The sequence below is a fragment of the Nelumbo nucifera genome, chromosome 3 (genome assembly GCF_055504915.1).
Source record: "Nelumbo nucifera cultivar China Antique chromosome 3, China Antique-T2T, whole genome shotgun sequence".
Lineage (NCBI taxonomy): Eukaryota > Viridiplantae > Streptophyta > Magnoliopsida > Proteales > Nelumbonaceae > Nelumbo > Nelumbo nucifera.
Genome location: NC_142651.1, coordinates 24,645,336 through 24,667,222, shown reverse-complemented (window position 1 = coordinate 24,667,222; position 21,887 = coordinate 24,645,336). Strand labels below are relative to the sequence as shown.

At 36.0% G+C, this 21,887-nt stretch overlaps 2 protein-coding genes across 2 annotated transcripts; both read left to right on the top strand.

Annotated features, from left to right (window-relative positions):
* The first annotated feature begins 7,133 nt into the window (after window positions 1–7,133).
* LOC104594372 (uncharacterized) lies at window positions 7,134–16,838 on the top strand. Its single transcript, XM_088900307.1, is given in 12 exon segments — window positions 7,134–7,181; window positions 9,628–9,805; window positions 9,888–10,176; window positions 10,178–10,241; window positions 10,244–10,273; window positions 13,731–13,805; window positions 13,807–13,849; window positions 13,852–14,007; window positions 14,010–14,072; window positions 14,075–14,120; window positions 16,180–16,207; window positions 16,209–16,838. Coding segments are annotated over 12 exon segments (1,329 nt in total). The 3' UTR covers window positions 16,518–16,838.
* Window positions 16,839–17,837: 999 nt separating this feature from the next.
* Window positions 17,838–18,229, top strand: LOC104601292 (auxin-responsive protein IAA32). The gene is made up of 2 exons (XM_010264908.3): window positions 17,838–17,994; window positions 18,093–18,229. Exons 1-2 carry the CDS (start codon window positions 17,838–17,840, stop codon window positions 18,227–18,229), a joined length of 294 nt encoding a protein of 97 aa, XP_010263210.2.
* The last annotated feature ends 3,658 nt before the right edge of the window (window positions 18,230–21,887 follow it).

The window sequence follows — 21,887 nt, the reverse complement described above, 5'->3', positions numbered from 1 at the left end:
GAAACACCAAATTTGCCAAATTCATATTTTCAAGAAAAAATGATATTAGGCGAGAGTGTCTTTGCACATGTAGCTTGATTTTTTGGCTTAGATTGAGAACTCATTTAGCTTGAGCCCGGCTTGACCCAATTTGAATCCAACCCAATCTAAGCCTGCCCAGACACAAATTTGTTGACGAAGCCCAACAAAAAATAACTATACAAAAATAAGATTCATAAATTCTTTTAAGCAAAAAATCGACTCATAAATTCAATTGAGTCAAACCCAAGCTTGAAATTTGTATCTTAAAGTTGATTGCCAAAAAAAAAAGGATGGTCCTAAGTTGCACCCCTAGTGCAGAGCCAATTCCCAACTAGATGTAGGGTCTAAAATCAGGACTGTGGGACCATACCCAATTACAATTGATAATTATACTCCTACTAGGGATGCAAATGCAATTTATTCTAAACTAGGAGCGCAATTAGGGCAAGTTGGGTCATGTTGAATGTCAACTCAAGTCCAACCTTAATAATCAAACCTTTGGTGGCCTATCCTTAGGTCAAGTCTGATTTTTGGGTTTGGGTAGGGCTATAAATGGATTGGATTCGAATCGGATTTAGCAAAACCCAAGTTTGACCTAATTATTGAAAAATGACATTCAAATCAGATCCAAAATCTGATTGGATTTGACAATTAGGATTCGAATTCACATTTTAATGGTCTTAAATTGAATTTGGATTTAATCTAACTCTATTTATTTATTTTTTAAATCCATAGAAAAACTAAAATGTTAATTACTTTTTTTTCAATTTGTATATATAATAATTAATATAAATATAACATACTGGATTTATTATATATAATATAATATATAAAATAATTATTTATAATTTTAAATATAATTATATAAATTTGATATATTAAAATTAATAAATATTGTAATATAATCGAACTCAAATTTTAATCAAATCGGGTAAAAACAAATCCACATCCAATCCAGTTATTAATTAAATTAGATTACAAAATCCAAATCTAATCTGATTATATAAACACATCATCTAAATTCAGGATAATGAGATTGGATCTTAGACTTTCAGAATCCATTGACAGTCCTAGGTTTGAGTCTGTCTGTATCATATGTCCCAATTATAATTGGGTTGGGATCAGTTTAGATTCCCAATTATATGCATATTACAAAGATACCCTCCTAATACCATTTTCTTCTTGTAATAACATATTAAAATGTCCAGATGTATCAACTTAAAAAATAAATAGATTTATTATCAAATTAAAGATTAACATATACTGTCAATTATAAATGGGTCTTGTCGGATTAAAACCTAATAATTAAGGCCCATACCAGTTTCAGGAGAGAAGAAAGAGAAGAAGCCAGTAGCCAGTAGGACGTATTATCTGGAATTAAGACAGAAATCAACTTAACATAATAGACCTCTTGATTTATCTTCTTGTTTGCTACTATGTAATAATTGGAAATTTATTGATTCCATCATTAGAGGATGGACCTCCCCATAGATGTTGCTATGTTGTGGGACCTCAAGTCTTCCTTCAATTCTGGCGGTCAAATCGCTAACTTTGGCGAAATCGTCACCACTGCAGTCGGCAGTAGCGCGACGATATGATCTGAATTCTGAATCGTGTCAGATGCTGTATCCTTGACCCACTTTTGAGAAGGAAAAAAAGGGTGGTGATTGGTGAATGCCCCTGTCACTGTGAGAACTGACGAGTGATGAATGCCCCTGTCGTGGTGATTGGTGAGTTTCACTGTGGTCTGTAGTGAATGCCCCTGTCGTGGATTTTGTCCTAAAAAAATTGGTCCTCGCCCCGGATTCCCTTAACACAGCGAGAAAAATTAGGGTTCTAGACGTCCAAAAGACATTCTACCGAAAGGGTTTTCAATTTTCATGGATCAAAACCCTCGTGAATTTTAATAAATACCATCTTCTGCAAACAAAAGAGTCCATCTAGTTTGCGGGAATATAATCCAAATTATTCATTTTCATTCAACTGTTTCGTTAAGCGGAGTCAGAATTCTATCTCCATTTTCCATTTGAGGGAATGGGAATGGTTATTCCTCCCCCTCTACTAGGAATGAAAATTTATTTTAATCAATTTTGATTCCGATTATGACTGTAACCCAATTAGATCTTAAATGTACAGGTGATGCGCGCTCATTACAAGATGTGCATAGCTTTTGAGAGGGGGGAAAGTTGGTCAATGGGATTTTGGTTCCCGTTGATCAAGAATCCCATGTTCATTTTTTAGATTATGTGGGGACCAAAGAAAGTTTATTTTTTGGGTAATTGATACCCATATTCTAAGTGGGTAAATAACTTTTTCACCTAGGGGGAAAGTTGTTAATACTTGAATGGGACAAAGATGCCCCTTTTAATAATGGATCTTTATGGCTAAAATGATCATTATCTTATTTACCTAGGAAATAAAAGAACATGGGTAAATGAATTTATCCAGATAAGTGTTTCCTAAGAAAAATTTACCCAAATAATTATATTTACCCAAGTAATTATTTACCAAAAATCAAAGGAGACATAATGTATCCACTAAGTCATACATGACATGCCTTGGTTGTATCGGGTTGTATAGGCGAATACATACCGATATGAACAATACAAAAGATGGTGCATGCTTTCATTAGAAATTATAGGTTTTTTTTTTATATATATAACAGTTAGTACCTTCTTTGAGCACAACCTTAAGCAACTAAATCAACTTACAAGTTGTGATAATAAATGAAATAAAATAACTTTTATTTCAACATGCAATCCATACAAATAGCATATGTTTATGTTTAACAAAACAGAAAATTAAAAGGAATAATATTCAAAATTAGTATTTTATAAATAGTAATGGAATAATTGACCTATCAAATCAACATTTACATAAAAAATGAATTTTACTTTCAAGAAATATATACAAATATTAATAATAGAATAATTATAACAATGGAATAATAAAATTGTGAATTTTCACATGATATGTGTCTTAGAAATTTTAATAGATTTGATGTATTTTAAGATTATATATTTTTATAGACTATTAATTGATATTTTAAATTATATCTATAATAAAATATTTATTGTTTACAAAAATACAAAATTCTGTTTACCAAACATTTGAAAATTTAGTATTTAGTTAACTATTTTGTTAATGTTAAAAAGTAAAACTAGTAAAATTGAAAATAATTGATATAATAATTAAAATACAATAGTTGCATATGTTTTGTGTCTTTGACTCTTTATTGATGGATTATTCAACAAAATTTTATGATATTTATACATCCTACTTTATTAATTGTAATATATTTTTCATATATACTATTAAAATATACATTTCTTATGCATTTATATCATATTTGTGGCTATTTTGACTGTAAGCTTAGTGGTATTCGCGTATTTATGGAATTTATGTATTTTTCCCTAAAATGTCCAATCATTTCTATATCTTTTGTTTGTGTCTGTGCATTTCCAAAGTGTATCCATATCTGTGTAAAAACTATCTGATACGATACCTGATACAATTAATTTAATCCTTACTTCTATTTGGAAGAGGTCCAAGTTCATGCATTGGTCATAAGCTTTTTTGATATCATATCTTTCTGGTATTGCAATAGAAGATAAAAATGAATTCACCTTTGATCAGCTCATCACATTCCCTTTGATGGGGGTACTATGTTGCACCACGTGCCTAAAGATAATGCCATAGACCATGATTTTGTTGGATATATCCCTTTTGGTGTATAACCCAATCCTATAACAAGAGGGGGGGGGGGGGGTAGTATATAACAAAATTTATATGCTTTGCATTCAAGGGTAGGGGCGAATTGAGTTTAGAACCCACATATAATTTCATATTATTTCCTCATATATAAGCAATAACTTAGTAAAATAACACAAATAAACAACAAAAGTTTCAATTATTTGATTAAGACATGTAAAAACACAAACTATCAATTGCCCTTTGCATAAAATTTAAAATATTATTAAATTCAACACCTATTACATAAATATTACATGCTTTCCAACAATATGTGGGTTGGGGAGAATTGGGCTTAGCTTAATTTTGTATCCTACCCATATTTGTACGGGTTGTAGAATCCCAAAACTCGTCGTTCAAAAAAAAAAAAAAAAAAACCCACCCCATAGGGGAGGGGGTAGGGGCAAGTATATATCCACTGAATAGGGTAGAAATTGTCATCCCTAGAACTGGTTTCATCAATGGTATCAAATGAGATCACTGGATATCATCAAATTAGAAACTGACTGTGGAGATGTAATTATAGAATATAGATAATTGCTTGGGTTCAACTATGATATCAGAAAAGCTCCTACCAATTAATCATTATCACAAAATAGTAACTGATTGGTTATTTATCAAATTCATGGGGAGGTTTTGATGAATTTGGATTTCCACCTCACAGAATCCTTTCCACATTCACCTCATAGCACTGGCAGCGGTGCATTGGAAACATCTTCCCATGAATTAAAAGATTAAGTATGGGAGATGTTTACAATGTGCTGCTGCAATGTACCTTGAAGAAGTGGTTATAAGGAGATCTAAACTAGGTTTTGATTGGTCGGAGCCCTTTTGTATTATGTCTTTTCAATATCATAGATTTCTCCTAATTGTTTATGCTTATGTGGCAACTCTTTTTATATTTAAAAGCAAAACCATATATGTTTGAGAGCACCCTCTAAGGCCCTGTTTGCAGTACAAATCTTAATCAGATGTAAATTTTGCATTTGGTGTAATTTTGCATTTATTTATTTATAATTATGATTTGTGCTATACAACCAGTATCACCTCGGGTTAGTATCGGATCATTCTTTTTTTACTTATTTTTATCTGTTTTTCAAATTCGTGTCATACTCATACAACTTGTTTGGAAGCTGTTGGATGTGTGAATTGCTAAAATTGAGAGGTTGTTGGTTGAATTGTGATTGATTAGTTGTTGGAGATTGCTGGTTGAATGTGCAGTATGGGAGTTTTTTAGTTGTTGGTTTGTGATTGATTAGATTTTGATTTCGACCTGTAGATGAATCAACAAGTATCGCCTGGAATCCCATTCCAATTCTCATGTAAACAAAACAGGTGGGGGAATGAACCATTCGAATTCCAATTCCAATCACGAACCAAATCCTAAATTGTCTTGCTGTTCTCGACTCTTTAAACTCGAGGTTTAGAAATTGGGAGTGGAGGCCAAAGTATGCAACCAAGCTCTCACCGGGTCCCTGCATTAATTTGTTTTGCATCCTAGAAAATGAAGCTCCATTTAGAAGGTTTATAAATGTAAATATGTAGAGTGTAAAACCTTGTATTTTGTATATATTTGAACAGTATAAATTTATTTTTTGTATATTTTTTTTAAACTGAGCCTGATGGCCAAATATATGTTCAATACAACACAATGATTTAAAAAACGACCCAGAATTGAAATTGTTCTGACCATCAATTTCCGGGTCGACAATTTGATCGTCCGATCTGAATAAACAGTCTATTTAATAAAAATATTAAAACAAAAAACGATAAAAATCATTAAACAAATATTAACCAATTCAATGACTGCGGTTCAAAAACCATAATACGACATCAATCACACGTGTGAGTATTAATTATATGTTGATTACTTTAGCTTTTAGATCCCACCTATAAGGTATAAGGTGTTGGATGCGTGATTGAACGCATTAGCTGGAATGCAGAGTCGGCACGGCAAAGGAACCAGAAAATTATATATATCCCAGGCTCAGAGGTGCTATTTGTTTTCGGGGGTAATTTGAGTTCAGTCCATCCCAGAATATTCAGAGATGGTAAGGTTGGATCAGCGTAGAGGGGAGAGATTCTCAATTGACGGGGAATGATCGATGTTTAGGGGGTGGGTGGGAGATAAGTACATTTGGGCTGCATTTGTTTTCTATATAAATAGAGATTGGTGTAAAATTTTAATCCTAGTCTATATTTATCAATGTTTGGATGGGGTGCAATTTTACATAAAAAATTGATGTAACACTTTATTTATAGTAGAGTTTTATATTAATAATCAATGTAAAATAAATCGACATAAATATTTACATTAATAATCACACCTTCGATTGATGTTTGATGAATTCCATCAATATATTTTTACATCGACAAAATAAACGACAGCCTTGAAAAATTAATTTATGAATTCTAGTGGACTGAACTCTAAAAAGGCATTTGTTTTTTTTTTTTTTTTTTTTTTTTTTTTTGTATTGCCACGATGTAATGTAAGACGTAAAATCAAGAAATGAGCCCAACAAGGTCGCAAAGGCGCAGAATTTGTACCCAGTGGTGAGTGATACCTGAATTGAAACCAGTCGTCCTTTTGCTTTTGAAATTCTGAAGCAGATTCCTGAAAAGACAAAAGTTGGGCTATTCCTTCACTCACCTGTTTCAGTCTCTTTGGAGTGGTCCAGTATTTCTTCAATTAATTTAATTTACAGTGGTACGAATAATTATCTTTTTTGCTTTGGTGCTATGGAATTTGGAAAAATAAATTGAGCCAAAAAAAAAGTGTTGGCAAAAATTACTTTTCAAAATGTTATTCTAAACCCAAAACACTTTAAGGCCGCAAAGCAGAAAGCCTAACTTAAGGTTTTGTGCTTCTGTTGTAGAAATGATTTTTTCCTTTTTTTTTTATTTCTTTTCCAGTTTTTCCACTTCCAGACTATCATTTACTGCCAAAAAGAGCAATGAGCTTTTAATAAACATTATTTAGTTTTTTTCTTTTCTTTTTAACATATTCATGTATTATTTTCATGGTTTAGTATGGATTTGGATTTTCTTGAAATAGCTGGTGAAGTTAATTAATTGAATAAACTTTTTTGAAGGTAGTGCTACAAGGAAAAAAGAAATACAAAAGGTGCATAAGCACCGGGGATTTCGTACTCATAGAGTTTACATTTGCCCCCACAAGAGGGCGCCCCACAACGTTTCACAGCATATTTTTACTGTGTATTGGAAACATCTCCCGATGATATACTAAAAATGATGATTTAATGATGCCATTGTTGGGAGATGTTTCTAATTCATAGCAAGGATGTGCTGTGGGAAGTGGGATATTAAGAGAGTAGAAAGTGGATAGGAAAAGTGAGTAAGAAATGTGGGATCCTTCTGAAGCGCTGATTGCTCCAAGTGTTGAGTCATACGTTTTTTTCTTCTTTTTGGAAGTTCCATAGTTTGACACTTGCCTACTTTCAAGTTGGAGAAACGATCCTACTTTTCTAGCTTTTACAAAGAAAAATAAGTTGCCCTTAAAAAGTTTATTAACCGTGTTAAGCAGAGAAGAATCAGAAGATTGCTACATTGAAGTTCTATATCTCTCTTACGTTACTTCTTCTGATGGAGTTGATCACAAGTCAGTATGTCACAGCCAAACATTCATAGAAAGACAATACTAGCACGGACAAAGCATTTCCGTCTAGAAAATGCAAGACACAGAAATATCGCTGACGATGTAATTAAATTTCCTTGACTGCAGGCATTGATATTTGAGACAAGAGAGAGAAGCAGCTGGTCGAGGGACGAGGGACGAGGGACCATCCCCCAAGTCCCCCAACATTGTACCAATGAAGCATGCTTATTCGATTACGACGAGTCACTGGCGTCCAAGAAGCTTTGTTATTCTCGACTCTTTTGGATCTGACTTCGTTTTTCCTGCACATAAAAACTCTGATCACGTTTATCTACAACACATTACTCCTGTGTGCAATGGTAACATCTCCCAGTGTATAATACTATGTAGGTAGATGAGATTCTTCATGTATGACTGCGATGTTATATGAATAAACGTCAATAGAATTCTCATGGACAGAAGATCCGGAATCGATGGATTATGGAGTTTGTGCAAGTCAACATCAAGATGCAGGGTTACGATCCAGAGGAAAAGAATCTGAATCAAAAAACCGCTTTGGTGGGGGTGGGTTGTTTCTGTCTCCCAAGAGCTTGCTGCTTGGAATAGAGTTATTCAACAAGTTGACGCAGGAAAGTGAATAATCTGTGGCTACTGCAGTAGTACCAAACAGTACTTTCTGATCATATGCATATTTTGATTCAACGAGGGCGGGCCTTCTTCTTAAGAGTCCTTTAATGGTAATGGACGTTACATTGGGCTAAAAACTATTCTGTGATTCATATACTAAAATTGGACCAGTGAGCCCATTTGGAATTGGTAGGCCCATAAGGGCTTCTATGTTTTTGATAAGAAAACAGAAGCAATCTTTTGCCATATAAAGATGAAACTAACTGCTAGTCTGCCATTAACAAGACGGGCCTCCTGAAGCGTTCAAAAACCAATCTGGTGGATCATCTAACCAACTAGGAGTCGAAAAAAAAAGCCTGAAATGCTTATTTGGCTCAGTTTGGAAGGAGTACAAATGCAAATATGTAGAGTGCAAAAATCTTATATTTTGTATTATTTTATATGTATTTGTACTGTACATATTTGCATCAGTACTCTTTTCAAACTGAGCCTTTTAGTGTTGTTACAAAACTGAAGTGCTCACTGTGGTTAGCCAGGCAGTTCGTTTGTTTTGATCATAAAAACAGATCACTAACCGGGACCACGGATGGTCATTGGGTCATCATGTCACTGGTCCAACCAGTTGGCCCGGTTCACATCTGGGCCCTTGAGCCCACCTATTCATGAAGTTTCAAATGAGTGTTTTATGCTCATTTACTCATTTTGGGCTCACCAATTCAAGACCACATCTCCTCCCCCACAGCATCCCGCCCCACAATGCCCCCACAGCATATCCCCGCCGTGTATTGGGAACATCTCCCGATGATGATGCGGGAATGTGCTGTGGGGTGGAGATATGAACTCCACCAATTCGTCCATACATTCCTAGGCCGTTCCAAAATCTTAACTTTAGGAATGTTTTCACATTGCTACTTTTTGCCCTTGCAAGGTGGAGAAGACTAAAAAATTCTATGAAAGCAATTTTTTGGTGAAAAATCCGGAGAGGTCAAAAAGTGACTATTTTTTTCAATCAGTTAGTGGAAAGAAGCTCAACTATAATAACTCAACCAAAGCTTAAACCCTTAAAACGAGGCCTGAGATCCTGAGTGCCCTTTCGGGAGGGCTTTTCCGTGGGGCCGTGGCTGCTTTTGGCTTTGTGAGCTGGGGACCCACCTAGGCAACCTTTAGGCCCGGAAGGCCTGATGCTTGGCCAAGGCCCAGATTGTGGACCGGTCTGGGCCCCTGCTTACTCGAGACTCCTGTTAACTCGGCCCATGACCCTCTTTAATGGGCCGTCCACCTGCGCCAACGGGTTCTAATGTTCTAACTTGTTAGTTGTTACTCAAAAAAAAAAAAAAAAACTTGTTACTCGTCTCATCAGTCTCGCGGTCACTGCCGCACCGGAGTCCATCCACTTTGGGTCTTTCCCGCGACTCTCTCTTTTGCATTGCCACTGCAATTTACTAATTTGAATGAGTGATGAGTGATGAGTGATGAGTGATGAGTGATGAGACTTGAGAGAGAGAGAGAGAGAGAGAGAGCATTGCCGCTTAAACCCTAACGAAATTCCCAAGCAATGAGACGATATCTGCTTAAATGCACATCTCAATACACTAGCGTGCTCTTTTCACTAGGAATTTCAGACCAAACCTTATTTCTTCCACTCCCCCTCCCACCTCTCATCTGAAAATGATTCTTCCAATGAAAATCCCCCTGTTTCTGAAACCAGCTTAACCCAGGCACAGAAGAAAGACATCGATGAACCAAAGGAAAAAGAGATCTCCATTGATGTCGAAGACATCAACAACAAAGGTAGTAATAAAGAACCGAGTGAAGTTTTTGTTTTCTGTTCTTGATTCTTGGGTTTCTGTGACTGCATTGTCAATTTATGCAGAGCTCCGTCAGCGGATAGAGAGGTATTTCAAGGGGGATGAAGAGGCGCTGCCGTCGATCATGGAAGCGATCCTCACCAGAAGGTTACGTGGGAATCACGAGGAGACCGACGACGGATTGATGGAGGAGCTTCGGCAGAAGTCTCTGGATGATGTTAAGGACAAAGAGTTCGAATCGGATTTTGAGGAGCTGTATGACACCGATGAAGAGATTGACAATGTGTACAATGCGAGGCAGATCGTCGAGAAGAGAATGGTAAAGGATGAGTACTTTAACATGGATGATCGCAAGAGAAGGGTACCTCAAGGATGCTAAGGAGTGTGAGGAGATTCTTGAGGATATGCTCAGCTGGGATATATGCTCCTCCCCGGTATTTTAAAATTGTTTGTTATCCCTGTTATTTTCTGATCTGCGCATTGTCTATTACATCAATTTGGTGTTTGTACCTAGGTTACTCTAGAATTATTGTCCTTTTTCCATAAATGATATCTGTAGAAATTGGAAAACGGTGGTTGATTCCTCCACCGGAAGGAAGCAAAAATCTGCTATTTGGAGCCCATCACCGTTGCCCTTTGTGAAGATTAATTTTGATGACTACAGCCTAGGCGACCCGGGGATGCCAGAGATTGGAGTCGTGATCAGAAATAATGAAGGGATACAATGGAGGTATACTCAGGTCCAATTGAGGTGGGGGAATCAACAAGAGCAGTACTTATGGTTATGGCTGCCCTGATGGGTCTTAGAAAAGCAAAGCCATTGAGCTACACAGTACACACACATAATCATTGAAGGGAATTCTAAGGTAGTCACAAGATGGTTGGAGAGCAATTAGGACGGCGCTTGAAAATACGGGAATATGATCAGGAAAATAAAAAATATATTGGGGCAATTGAGGATAAGTGTGAAATGGGTACCTCAAGCTGCCAATAATTGAGCTACACCCCAAGAATCAAAATATCAATGTGTCTGTATCCAAGGTCATGGATACACTAAAATACACAGGGTTTGGGGGTTTTGAACATTTAGGATGATAGAAGGTATCCCTCTAAGCCTGTTTGAGAATTATTCAGGCTGATAGAATAAAAAATGTATCGGTCTATCGATATGCACTGATACCCAATTTTTGGTATCGGTGCATGTCAATATTTTGATCCTTGCTACACACACCGTATTGTTCACTAGCTTGCAAAATGGAACAAAATTTCTCTTTCATTTTTATAAGTTCCTTCATGGATTACATTTTTTAATAAATATGTCAGCAACAATATCTGTCCAATGTCTATTAACTTGCATTCTTTTGAATTTTTTATCATGATCACTAGCAAGATCAAAGGGAATTTATTATGATACATCGTAAGCACCTCTTCCTAGTTACTAGGAAAGGAGAAAATGCCTAGCAGCACGAAAATGTTGGTGCTGGTTGAAGTATTGGTCATCCAAATATAGGAAACATGTTGGAAATGTCTTGTAGAAATATGGTAAAAATTATAGACATGGTGAAAGTATTGTGAAATATGCAAAATAGAGTATGATAGTTTATGAAATGATAAAAGAAGAAAATGTACACCCTTTTAAATTATTATCTTGTTCCAAAATCCAAACCATCAAGCAAAGCTGAGAAAAAGGTTAATAGACAAAATAATATGCTGCAAAGTTGTCCTATAAGCTTTCAGAGTCAAAACTACATAATGGAGTGAGTCCAAGCAAAATTTAAACTCATAGAAAGTGCAAGTTGTAATAATACTGTTTCTATAAGCTTTTGTCATGTATCGGGGTGAATTGGGCGTATTGTATCATATTGGTCCCAACCCTGATACCGTGATACATGAAATGTTAAGTACTTTAAAATTTTAATATTTTCAGGGGTAGGCCTTGTTAAAACCGCCCCCTTGTAAAATTTTGAAAAAAAACCTAAAAAAAGGATGCATGTTGGTCAAACCCCTGATACACACGTTCCAGTCATATTCAGGTGTCTTGATATTTTGAACCTTGGTTATAATAGCATCTTGTGTATTACACAATAAACATAGTGTACTAGTAGTTTTCACTGTGGCGTGTGAAATACATCAATTCCAGTAATATTTTTTTGTTGGTACCCATGAAAATATACATATGTCATTATGTTGTGGAAATATTAAGAAATATGTGGACATTTTGAACCATGGTCTGAATCAGCTGCTTTTTGCAAATGCTATTTATTTAACCTCTTTTAATAAGGGTGATCATTTCCAGACTAACCCAGCCTGGCCTGCAAATTTCCAGATCTCTCTCTCCCTCTCTCTCTCTCTCACACACACACACACGTTCCAGTCATATTCAGGTGTCTTGATATTTTGAACCTTGGTTATAATAGCATCTTGTGTATTATACAATACACATAGTGTACTAGTAGTTTTCACTGTGGCGTGTGAAATACATCAATTCCAGTAATATTTTTTTGTTGGTACCCATGAAAATGTACACATGTCATTATGTTGTGGAAATATTAAGAAATATGTGGACATTTTGAACCATGGTCTGAATCAGCTGCTTTTTGCAAATGCTATTTATTTAACCTCCTTAATAAGGGTAATCATTTCCAGACCGACCCAGCCTGGCCTGCAAATTTCCAGATCTCTCTCTCCCTCTCTCTCTCTCTCTATATCTATCTATCTATATATATGTGTGTGTGTTTTATTTTATATAATTGTATTATATTTTATATAAATTATAGCATATATTATATGTTATAGAATATAAATATTAAATATTACATATTAAATCTAATGTTTTTAGTGGCATAGGCCCAAAGCCCAGTCATTATAATGTGAGAAGTGGCATGGGCCATCTGAAGTTGAAATAAGTTTACTTATAACCACCTCAGAAGCCCCCACAGTTTCTAACTCTTTCCGATCCTAGTTAGAAAAAAAAAACCCACTCTAAACCTGTCATAGTTTCAAAACCTCTTGTTCTGGTGGAATCTCCCTCTGCAACAGGTTCTCAAGGCGCTGCAATCGTTGTCTAGACTTGCAATTTAGGCATATTGAAATGATCTATGAACACATTTTTTTGTTCTTACTGCTCATGCTTCCTCTTGAAGTCCTAAAATCAAACACCTACTTGTAGATTCAGAAATAAAGGCCCCACCTTTTGTGATATGCTAGCAACAGTTTGCCTTGGTAGCTGATTTGTGGTTGAAAGTTTCTCACAATCAATAAAATTAACTGTTTCCATTCAAAATGGAATTGCAGTTGAAAGCAGCAAGTTTCTGTAAGAAAATACCAACATTGTCAAGCATGTAAGTACTTTGAACCTAAATGAAACTTATATCAATCCATACAATGCAGAACTAAGGGCCCTTGTGGCAGGTCTAGAGGCAGCTTCAACCCAGAATGTAGCTATGGTCGCAGTATATAGTGACTCCAAGCAACTGGAATCCTTTTTGCAGAACCCGAGTCATTCCCACTAAATAGATAGAACGCCTTCATCAATCGAAGATCATCGAGCTGTTAAAGAAGTTCACCAAAGTCTTTTTTGTTTTTGTAAATAGAGAAAAGAACCAGGCTGCTCACTCTAGCTGAAACTCTCGTGTAATCTTTAACTATCAGTAGTAATGGCTGCCTCATTATTATTAAAACAATGCAGAGAAATAGACAGAACAGTTTCATGCTTTTATGTGTCATTTCATGCTCTATAACAAGCATTTTTGTCCCATAAATTTCAATTGATCTTTAGGAATATTGGTAGGATTCTGTTGCAGTATGTCATCTGGTATTGGCTTAGTATGAGCTTTCTGGTAGAGTTCCCTTGGAAGTTGCAAAACTGCTTTTATATTTGTTATGATTTCAGATGGAATAAAACAAAGGTGGAAGCAAAGTACAATGAGATTGGGGATATGTGTGAAAGGAGAGAACTTGAACCTGAAGAAGCCTATCAAATATATATTCACGGAGTTTGAGGATAAGATGGTTCTGGAATGTGCTAAATAATGGAGGCAGGACTCCCACAGTTCGATGAGACCTCTGTGCCAGACAAGAAAAAGGACCTTGATGACCCACCTGGTGAGGGGCCGATTTTGAGGTGGCAAACAAGGGTTGTCTTTTCTCCTGGTGGTGATGCGTGGCACCCCAAGAACAGGAAACTCATGTAACTGTGAAAGAACTCGGACTTTCATAGCATGCATTCTGCCGGTTAAGAGAATTGGTTGGAAACGTGATCATCCTGGAAAAGATGAACTTACAATAACCAGCGAGAGGCAAGTTAAAATGCAATTTTTACCTTTATCTTCTGGCCTGTTTATTTTCCGGCCAGGGAATGACTTACATTGTGTTTGGATAAGCATTTGCTTTTGTGTGTTTTTTTTTTTTTTTTTTAAAGAACAAAAGCAATAAGCTGTTTTTGCGTTCTCTTCTTTTTCTTCTTCTTTTCATGGGGTTACACAACAGGGGTGGTTCATCCCCCAAACCCATGACCCCCAACCCTGGTCCAGGCAGGATTCAATCAATCTCAAGTCTTCGTTACAACTAGCGGGAGATTTTACCAACCGGCCAGTTGGCACCTTGCGCTGTTTTTGTGCTTTTACTATATGCTTTTACAGTTTGGTAAATATTGTTTTCAAAACAAGCTTTTTGAAAGTAAAAGCACAAATAAGTGTTTTTATGCTAGCGGGACTCGTGCATATTTGTTTAGTGAAAGCTAAAAAATAGATTGTTTTACCACATGTGACATAAATTCTTTGTATCGACCTTTTTTTTTTTGAAATTTGTAATATAGAAATGACTTGTCTTGCTCATCTTGCCACATGGCAGATCCACATGTCTTGGAAGTCTTTATACTTTTTAAGATGTCACATGGCATTAAATTGGACATGCCATGTGGTGCACAGAAGGGCTGTAAAAAGCAATCATAGTTATGCCATGTGGCACAAATTAATGTCACAACTCACAAATTTTGCCATGTGGCATACCGATTATTAATTCTTTCCATATGGTAGACCCAGAACCGTCCCAATTATTAATCAGGTGGACAATCGTGTCTGACCTGATTATACTTGGGATCTATAATTGTCTATGATAATAATAACTTAAACTTTATTTTTAATAATATAACCATAATATAAAAATGACAGTAAAAGAGTAAACTGCTTATATGTTGCTGAAACAAGTATTTTTAACCTAGATTATCTTATATTACCACCCATGACATTTACCCTTTTGGATATGACAAAATATAACAAAAAATACAAGAAAACCGCGAGACCTTTATATGCTATTAACTGCATAATTGTTTTGGGTCTGAATCGGTTTGGAATAGCAAGAGTCGATCCCAACCCAATTATTAATCAAGACAAAATTACAGAATCAGAACTGACATAATCAGTTTGGCCAGTTCAGTTCTGTTAGGAAGACCTGACAAATTGACAGTCCTAGTCATATATTTTGTCATGTGACAAATTTTGCCACACATCATATTATATATATATTCTGTTATGTGTTATATATTTATGGACATAAACGTGGTATATATTTTGCCATGTGGCATATATTTGCCACATTTGCACCTTTCATGTTTGTATCACATGTGGTAAAGCTGCATATGATTATGCCTTACTGTGTTTTGTGAAAAGTATATTTGGCTGAAAGCATGCAGCTGAAGCACGAAGTAGCCTAGTATTTGCTTCATGCTTTTTGTTCTGGTTAGGCTTTTTGTTCTGGTTAGCCTAGTATTTTGCTGCCTGAAGCACAAAATTATATTCAAAAAAGCTTATCCAAACACCATCTTAGATCATCATCATCATCATCCATGCCTTATAGCAACTATATGGGGTTGAAATGCCATCTTAGATAATTAATCCAAATTTTTTTAGCTATTTGTTTTACCCCTAAAATTCAGTGATGATGACTGTGGAGATGAAAGATGAAATTGTGAAACCCTACTTACCACTTAAAACTAGAAAGTGTTATTGAGCTAATGATTTTGTACTTTGTTTCATGTCCTCTTTTTGCCTTTCCTGCATTTGCACTGAGACATGTTGAAAGGTTTCCTGTTGACTGGTTTATTTTTTTATTTATTTGTTTTTGTTTACATTAATCTTGATCGCCTACAATTTTTCGTAATGTGAAAAAGGAAATAAGAACAAGAAACAAGAATAGGAAGTGGAGTGCTTGTGCCAGATGTTGTTGCTTACTTTGGTTCTCTCTTTCGAGGTAGATGTATATTTATTGTTGCTTCTCCTTTCTACTATTCTTTGGGTGTCACTAATGGGGACAAGGCACCTGGCTTACCATTTTAATATGTATATTTGTTTTTTTCAGGTTTGAGCATCGGGAAGATAATAGAAATTAGAAAGGATTGTTTAAGGACTCTAATTGCCCTGATTGAGGAAGCTGCAAAAGCAGATAAGCTGGTGGAGACTCCAGCTCCTTCTGTCAAGGAAAGCCTCGGAGCCAATTCAGAGTTTATGCAGAGGTGAAGAGACAAAATAATGAGATTGCGTGAATCTCAGTCTGCGCTACCTTCAGGACAGTTCGATTTCAAATTGGAAATCTGGAGGAAAATGTATCTTCTAGGTCTCAGTTCTCACGCGAGGACAAGACATCTTCCTAACTTCGCCATAAATGGCCCTTGTTACTTTTACAAGAATTTTGAATGACGCTATCAAACGAGTTACTCATCAATTAATGTTTTATCTTTTCAATGTTCTTATATTCAGTCATCCATTACAATAGCTGATATTTTTTGCCAGTGCTGTTGCTTGGTCACTGCACAGAGCAGTTTGTTAGTTTTGGTGCTTATGAACTGTTCCCCGGGAAAGTTCACATGGTTCATGTCATTTTGTCTAATGACAGCTATGACAGTGGAACAGGGTCATAAATTATTGTTTGGCATGGATTTAAATGCTGCATTCCATTATTTTTTGGACTATTGTAGTATTTTAATAATTAAATTATGGGTATTATACTTCATGGAGTAATCTTGTTATTCCATGTTAATAAATTCTTCATTCTTCAAATGAGCCCTTTACAATGTCTTTTCAGTCTCTTCTATAATCAGAGTTTGTCGGATGCTTCTGCTTTTAAACCTAAGATGTCAATCCTTGTTTCCATGATGGGTTGCAGGATCAAAATCCACTTTTGGCAATATCAGTCGGGCCAATCCCTCTTGTGGTGCTCGTGTTATTGCATGTTGAATGCAGCAGATAAAGATAAACACTCATCAATGATTGATGATGGGTGAGGAGGTGGCTTACTCGGTGGGCGTCCATTCTGTTGGTCCTACTTGCCCCCATTGTTGAGCGCAAGCTCTGATTTATTGCCTGCTGAAAGCGATATAAATATGCACCTAGAAATGTCTCAGTACCAGTATATATGGTTTATGAGATTTTCTTACGACGCTCATACTCTGAATTTGCTGAGCCTTTTGCTTTCTTCCGATGAGTTCTCATAACTATTTTGGCTTCCATCAAGCAGAGGAGAACAATATGATTCTTGATCTGGATTTGAGTCTCGGAACTTCTCTCCATCCAGAGTCCTGCTATTTGTCAGGACCGTCAGGACATTGTAGGCAGCTATTTTCTCATGTTTACACCCATTTGCTTAGATATCTACTTTCTTGAGGTGGAATTTGGGTTATCTTTTTTTCCCTATAGGTTGAATGCTTTCTTACTTGGGTTTCGGAATATTAACATCAGGATTTTGTATAAGCTAGTTGGCTAATTCATTCAGTATATGCTATATAAACAGCTGCTCATCTCAACTAGAATCAAATAATATTGGTTTGTGTCTTTGCACGGTTATTCTCTTTTAGTTTAGCGTCTGGAAATGGTAGTACTATTAGCAGCAGCAGGTGCCAGTAATCATAACAACTGTGCTGACTAAAATCTTTGTGTGGAACAGTTGTAAGCAGTGCAGGATGTGGTGATCAATTGCAACTAAATTTGCACACAGAAAGTTCGAACTTGGGACGTCCAATGATGACGGATTGCAGCGATGAAGCGGAGGGAGTGCTCAGTAAGGAACAACAGGCTTATGTGAAGGTAAACATGGAAGGTGTTGTTGTTGGCAGGAAAGTTAGCATGCTTGACCATGCCAGTTACTTCAGCCTTGCAATTCAACTGGAATACATGTTTGGTAAGTAGTACTAATCTCAGTACATGATCCTTCCGTAGAGATAGATGATTGGAATGAAGCTTGTTTTTTTTTTTTTTTTGTTTCGTTTTTCGTTTCAGGTAGACACTGTGCATCTGGGTTGCGATTGTTTGAGGATGGTTCAAAGTTTTCTTTGTTTTATAAAGACTCAGATGAGAACTGGAGGACTGCTGGTGATGTGCCCTGGAAGTATGATATTCAGTTTCTCATTAACTAGTTTGAATTTCAGTTATTGTTTCTCGGTTTCTTTCAAAAGACTGTGTTAAGGTGGATGTAATCTTTGGGCGGATGGGAATACGAACACCTATTTCTGTATTCATATTGCCTAGAATCAGAACGTAAATGTCCTCCACAATCCAGACACTGCAATGTGAAATGGGAAATGGTAGTTGTTAGCCGTACTGGTTTAGGGTATAACTGCATAAGGGCGCCAAGATCACCGTCCATGAAGAACAATATGTGGGGTCCAGGTGGACGGTGATGGCAAGCTCAATCCAGCACGAAATTGTATGGCTAGAATTGTTTAATTTGTGGAGTTTGTACTCGTTATGTTGAATTTTCACCGCATTTGTTGACAGGAGTTTTTGATGAATCTGGACAGGGAATTTGTGGACTGTGCGAAGAGGCTGAAGATTGTACGAAAGGGTTAAATTAAGTCTCCATCTTTCTATTTTCATTGTTTTTTTTTTGAAGGCATATTTTCATTGTATTGAAAAGAAAAAAAATCCTCCTGTCGTATATGAAACCATCATGTTTATGTCCGTCACTTAATATGATTAATATATCAAGTTATGTTAAAATCTCTCTTTCTCTCTCTCCAAGACAAATTAAAGATTTTAAATTTTGAAAGTTTCAACCATTTGGGGCTATCATACGTACTGTTGCCTAATTCTTGTTTGACAGTTTGTTCGTATCCTTTAATAACAAATCAAATCTGATTTCAGTTCCTAATAAAAAAAAGGAGAAATCTATGATACCGAAACCATAAATGCTTTGCCAATTACAATCTCCTGTGAATTTAGTAGTTTTGTTTTTCTGGCTTTATAGTGGAATCCAAAAAAAATATCCACGTAAAAATTCAAGACATTGCGTTGATGCGGGTGCCATTCTACTTGTAAAATGGGTACTTCAACTTCACAACGGACTGTGTGCCTTTGTGTTGGAAAGGTGAATTATTAATAATATTTTAATTCCTCATGAAATGATCAATAAGAATAAAGGAAGAAAAGGGGTCATGAGTTGCAAAAAAGCATATGGCTGGTTGGAATGGATTCATAGAAAAAACCTTAGAAAATTTTGAATTTGATGGCAAATGGATCAAGTGAGTAATTGAATGTATAACCACGGTCTTTTATCAAGTACTTCTAAATGGATCCCCAACTTCAAGTTTTAAACCAACAAGCGGTATAAGATAAGGAGATCCCTTATCTTTGTACATTTTTGTTCTTTGCAATGAAATGTTGAGCAAAAGGATTAGTGAAGGAAGTGGAAATTCAAGGGAATCTCTTGGTTTCCAAGCTTCTAAAACATTCCTCTCTTGCAATTTGTAGATGATTGTTTAATTTTTATCGCAATAAATTTATCAAATGCAACCAAAATTAAAGAGATCATGGAAGAGTTTACTAAACTTCTGGGCAAAAGCCTAATTTTAATAAATCATCTTTGATGCTTTCAAAAAAATATTCATAGGAAGCTCCAAAATGAAGTGTTATTAGCTCGTAATAATTAATGAAGTGTTTTGTATTTGTACGTACGTAGTATGCAAAGGTGTTTGGTGTTGAGTCAATATGGCGGAAGCTTGGGTAGCAATGGAAACTCATCAAATTGCAGATTGTCATTGACATTGGTGGTGTTATGGGACATGAAGATCCTCCTTGGATTATGTCGGATCCATTAATTATTGACGATTGTTACGAGATATGTAGATTAAGCGCCCTTCTATCATACTATCAACTGTGCTACGAATTGGTGTCATTCTAGGCTGTTATATGTTTCAAATTAAGTTCAAGGACTGAAACTATAGTCTTCTATATATGTTTGAGTGATCATGTGTGGGGTAAGTGTACCATGATACCATCCGTTTGTATTGCGTTCTCTCTTACTTATATCAAAACAAAAAAGAAACTGTTTATTTTATTTTATTTTTTCTTTCATTTTAATACTATTTCTCCTAATGGTGTATGAGGGTACTTGGGATCTGCTGCTTGCAATGCCGTGTATATATATATGCTCATACTAAGGTGCCTAGATCTCTAGGAAAATCACCTTACAAACATGGCATGTTGTACATTGGGAAAATCTTCTACATTTCTATATTATATAATTATTAAATTTATGTAGGAGCTATTCCTCATCTGTGGCTAAATGTCATGCATAATTTTTGCTTTTAGGAAATGCTGTTTTTATATTAAGGGGGGATCTGGATTTATTATTGCTGAAGCATTTCAATTGAGAGAAAACATTGATTTTCTATGCTCTAAGAGCTTGTGCTGTCCACTAGTGGTGTCAATTGGATTGGATTTGGTCCAATCCGATCCGGTCCAATGTGAGTTCATTATAAATGGATCAGGTTCAATCCAATTCAATGAATGTTTTGGACCAATTTGGACTGGCCCAATTCAATGTCTGAACCATTCAATTTGTTCAAAACTCATTTTGATTTAGATTGGTTTCAACCCAAACCCGGCCCATTGACATATATTCTTATCTTATATCAATGGATCAGATATTGGTTTAATCCAACCCAATCCAATATAAATTTGTTATGGATGGACTAGGTCCAATCCAATCTAATAAAAATGTTGAACTGGATTGATCCAATCCAATGTCTTACTGATCCATCCAAATAGATTTTGAACTGGCAGGTTCAGTCCAAAACCGGTCCATTGGCACCCTTGCTGTCAATAGGCTCTCCACATGACATGTTATTTTTATATGGCCATTAGACTTGTTCATAGGCCAGGCTGGGCTTTCACTCCTCATTAATAGAATTTTTTCAGATCCGAGCCCGACCAACGGGCCTACAACTTGAGCCCGAGAACAGTCCTCTTAAAAAGCCCGAAGCCCAACCTAACAATGAACTGTTAAAACAGTTGGGCTCAGGCTTCTAGATCTGAGGTCAAACCCATGGGCTAAAAACTATGCATAAGCCCATCTAGGAGTCGGGCCGGATCATCAGGTTAATAGGCCCATGAACAGGTCTAACGGCCATGTACCTATGAACTGTCATTCAGGAGAACATTGTGGACAGCTGCAGACTGTCTAATATAGCCAAAGTTTACTCCGTTTGTTCATTAGAATAAATGCCAGAAATAATATCATGGGATATTGAAAACAAAAATATTGATACAATTAATGCTTGAAAGTCTTGATTCTTGAAGTGCTTTTTCAGGTCCACCTTAAGGGCTGTTTGTCAATATGCATTGTTTTGCATTTTCAAAACAAACAAAAGAAATGCCATGTCATGTCAGTAAAAAGCAGAAAAGGGTGCCTTTATTGATACAGCAGTTTGTGTTTCAAATTTCAAAATACAAAATCATGCATGTCGGCCAATACGCCCTTAATTGTTGAACTCAATATTTGTTAGGACTTGGAGTACAGAATAGAGCACTGAAATGTTTGATTGAGTCACAGTTTTACATGTTTGATTAATCCACTACTTAGTCCGTCCATTCAAACCATGAATTCATCATTCAACGTACTGCAACGTGGAGATGTTATTGGGTCGGTCACTGCCATCAGTTCAACCGTATGGTTCAACCCAAGTCTCAAAGTTCTGGTCTGGATTCACTCTATTTGTTGAATGAATGTTAGTGTTCGTATTCCATTTAAGCATACAAAAACAAGAAAAAAAAATCACTTTGGTCATAAAATAT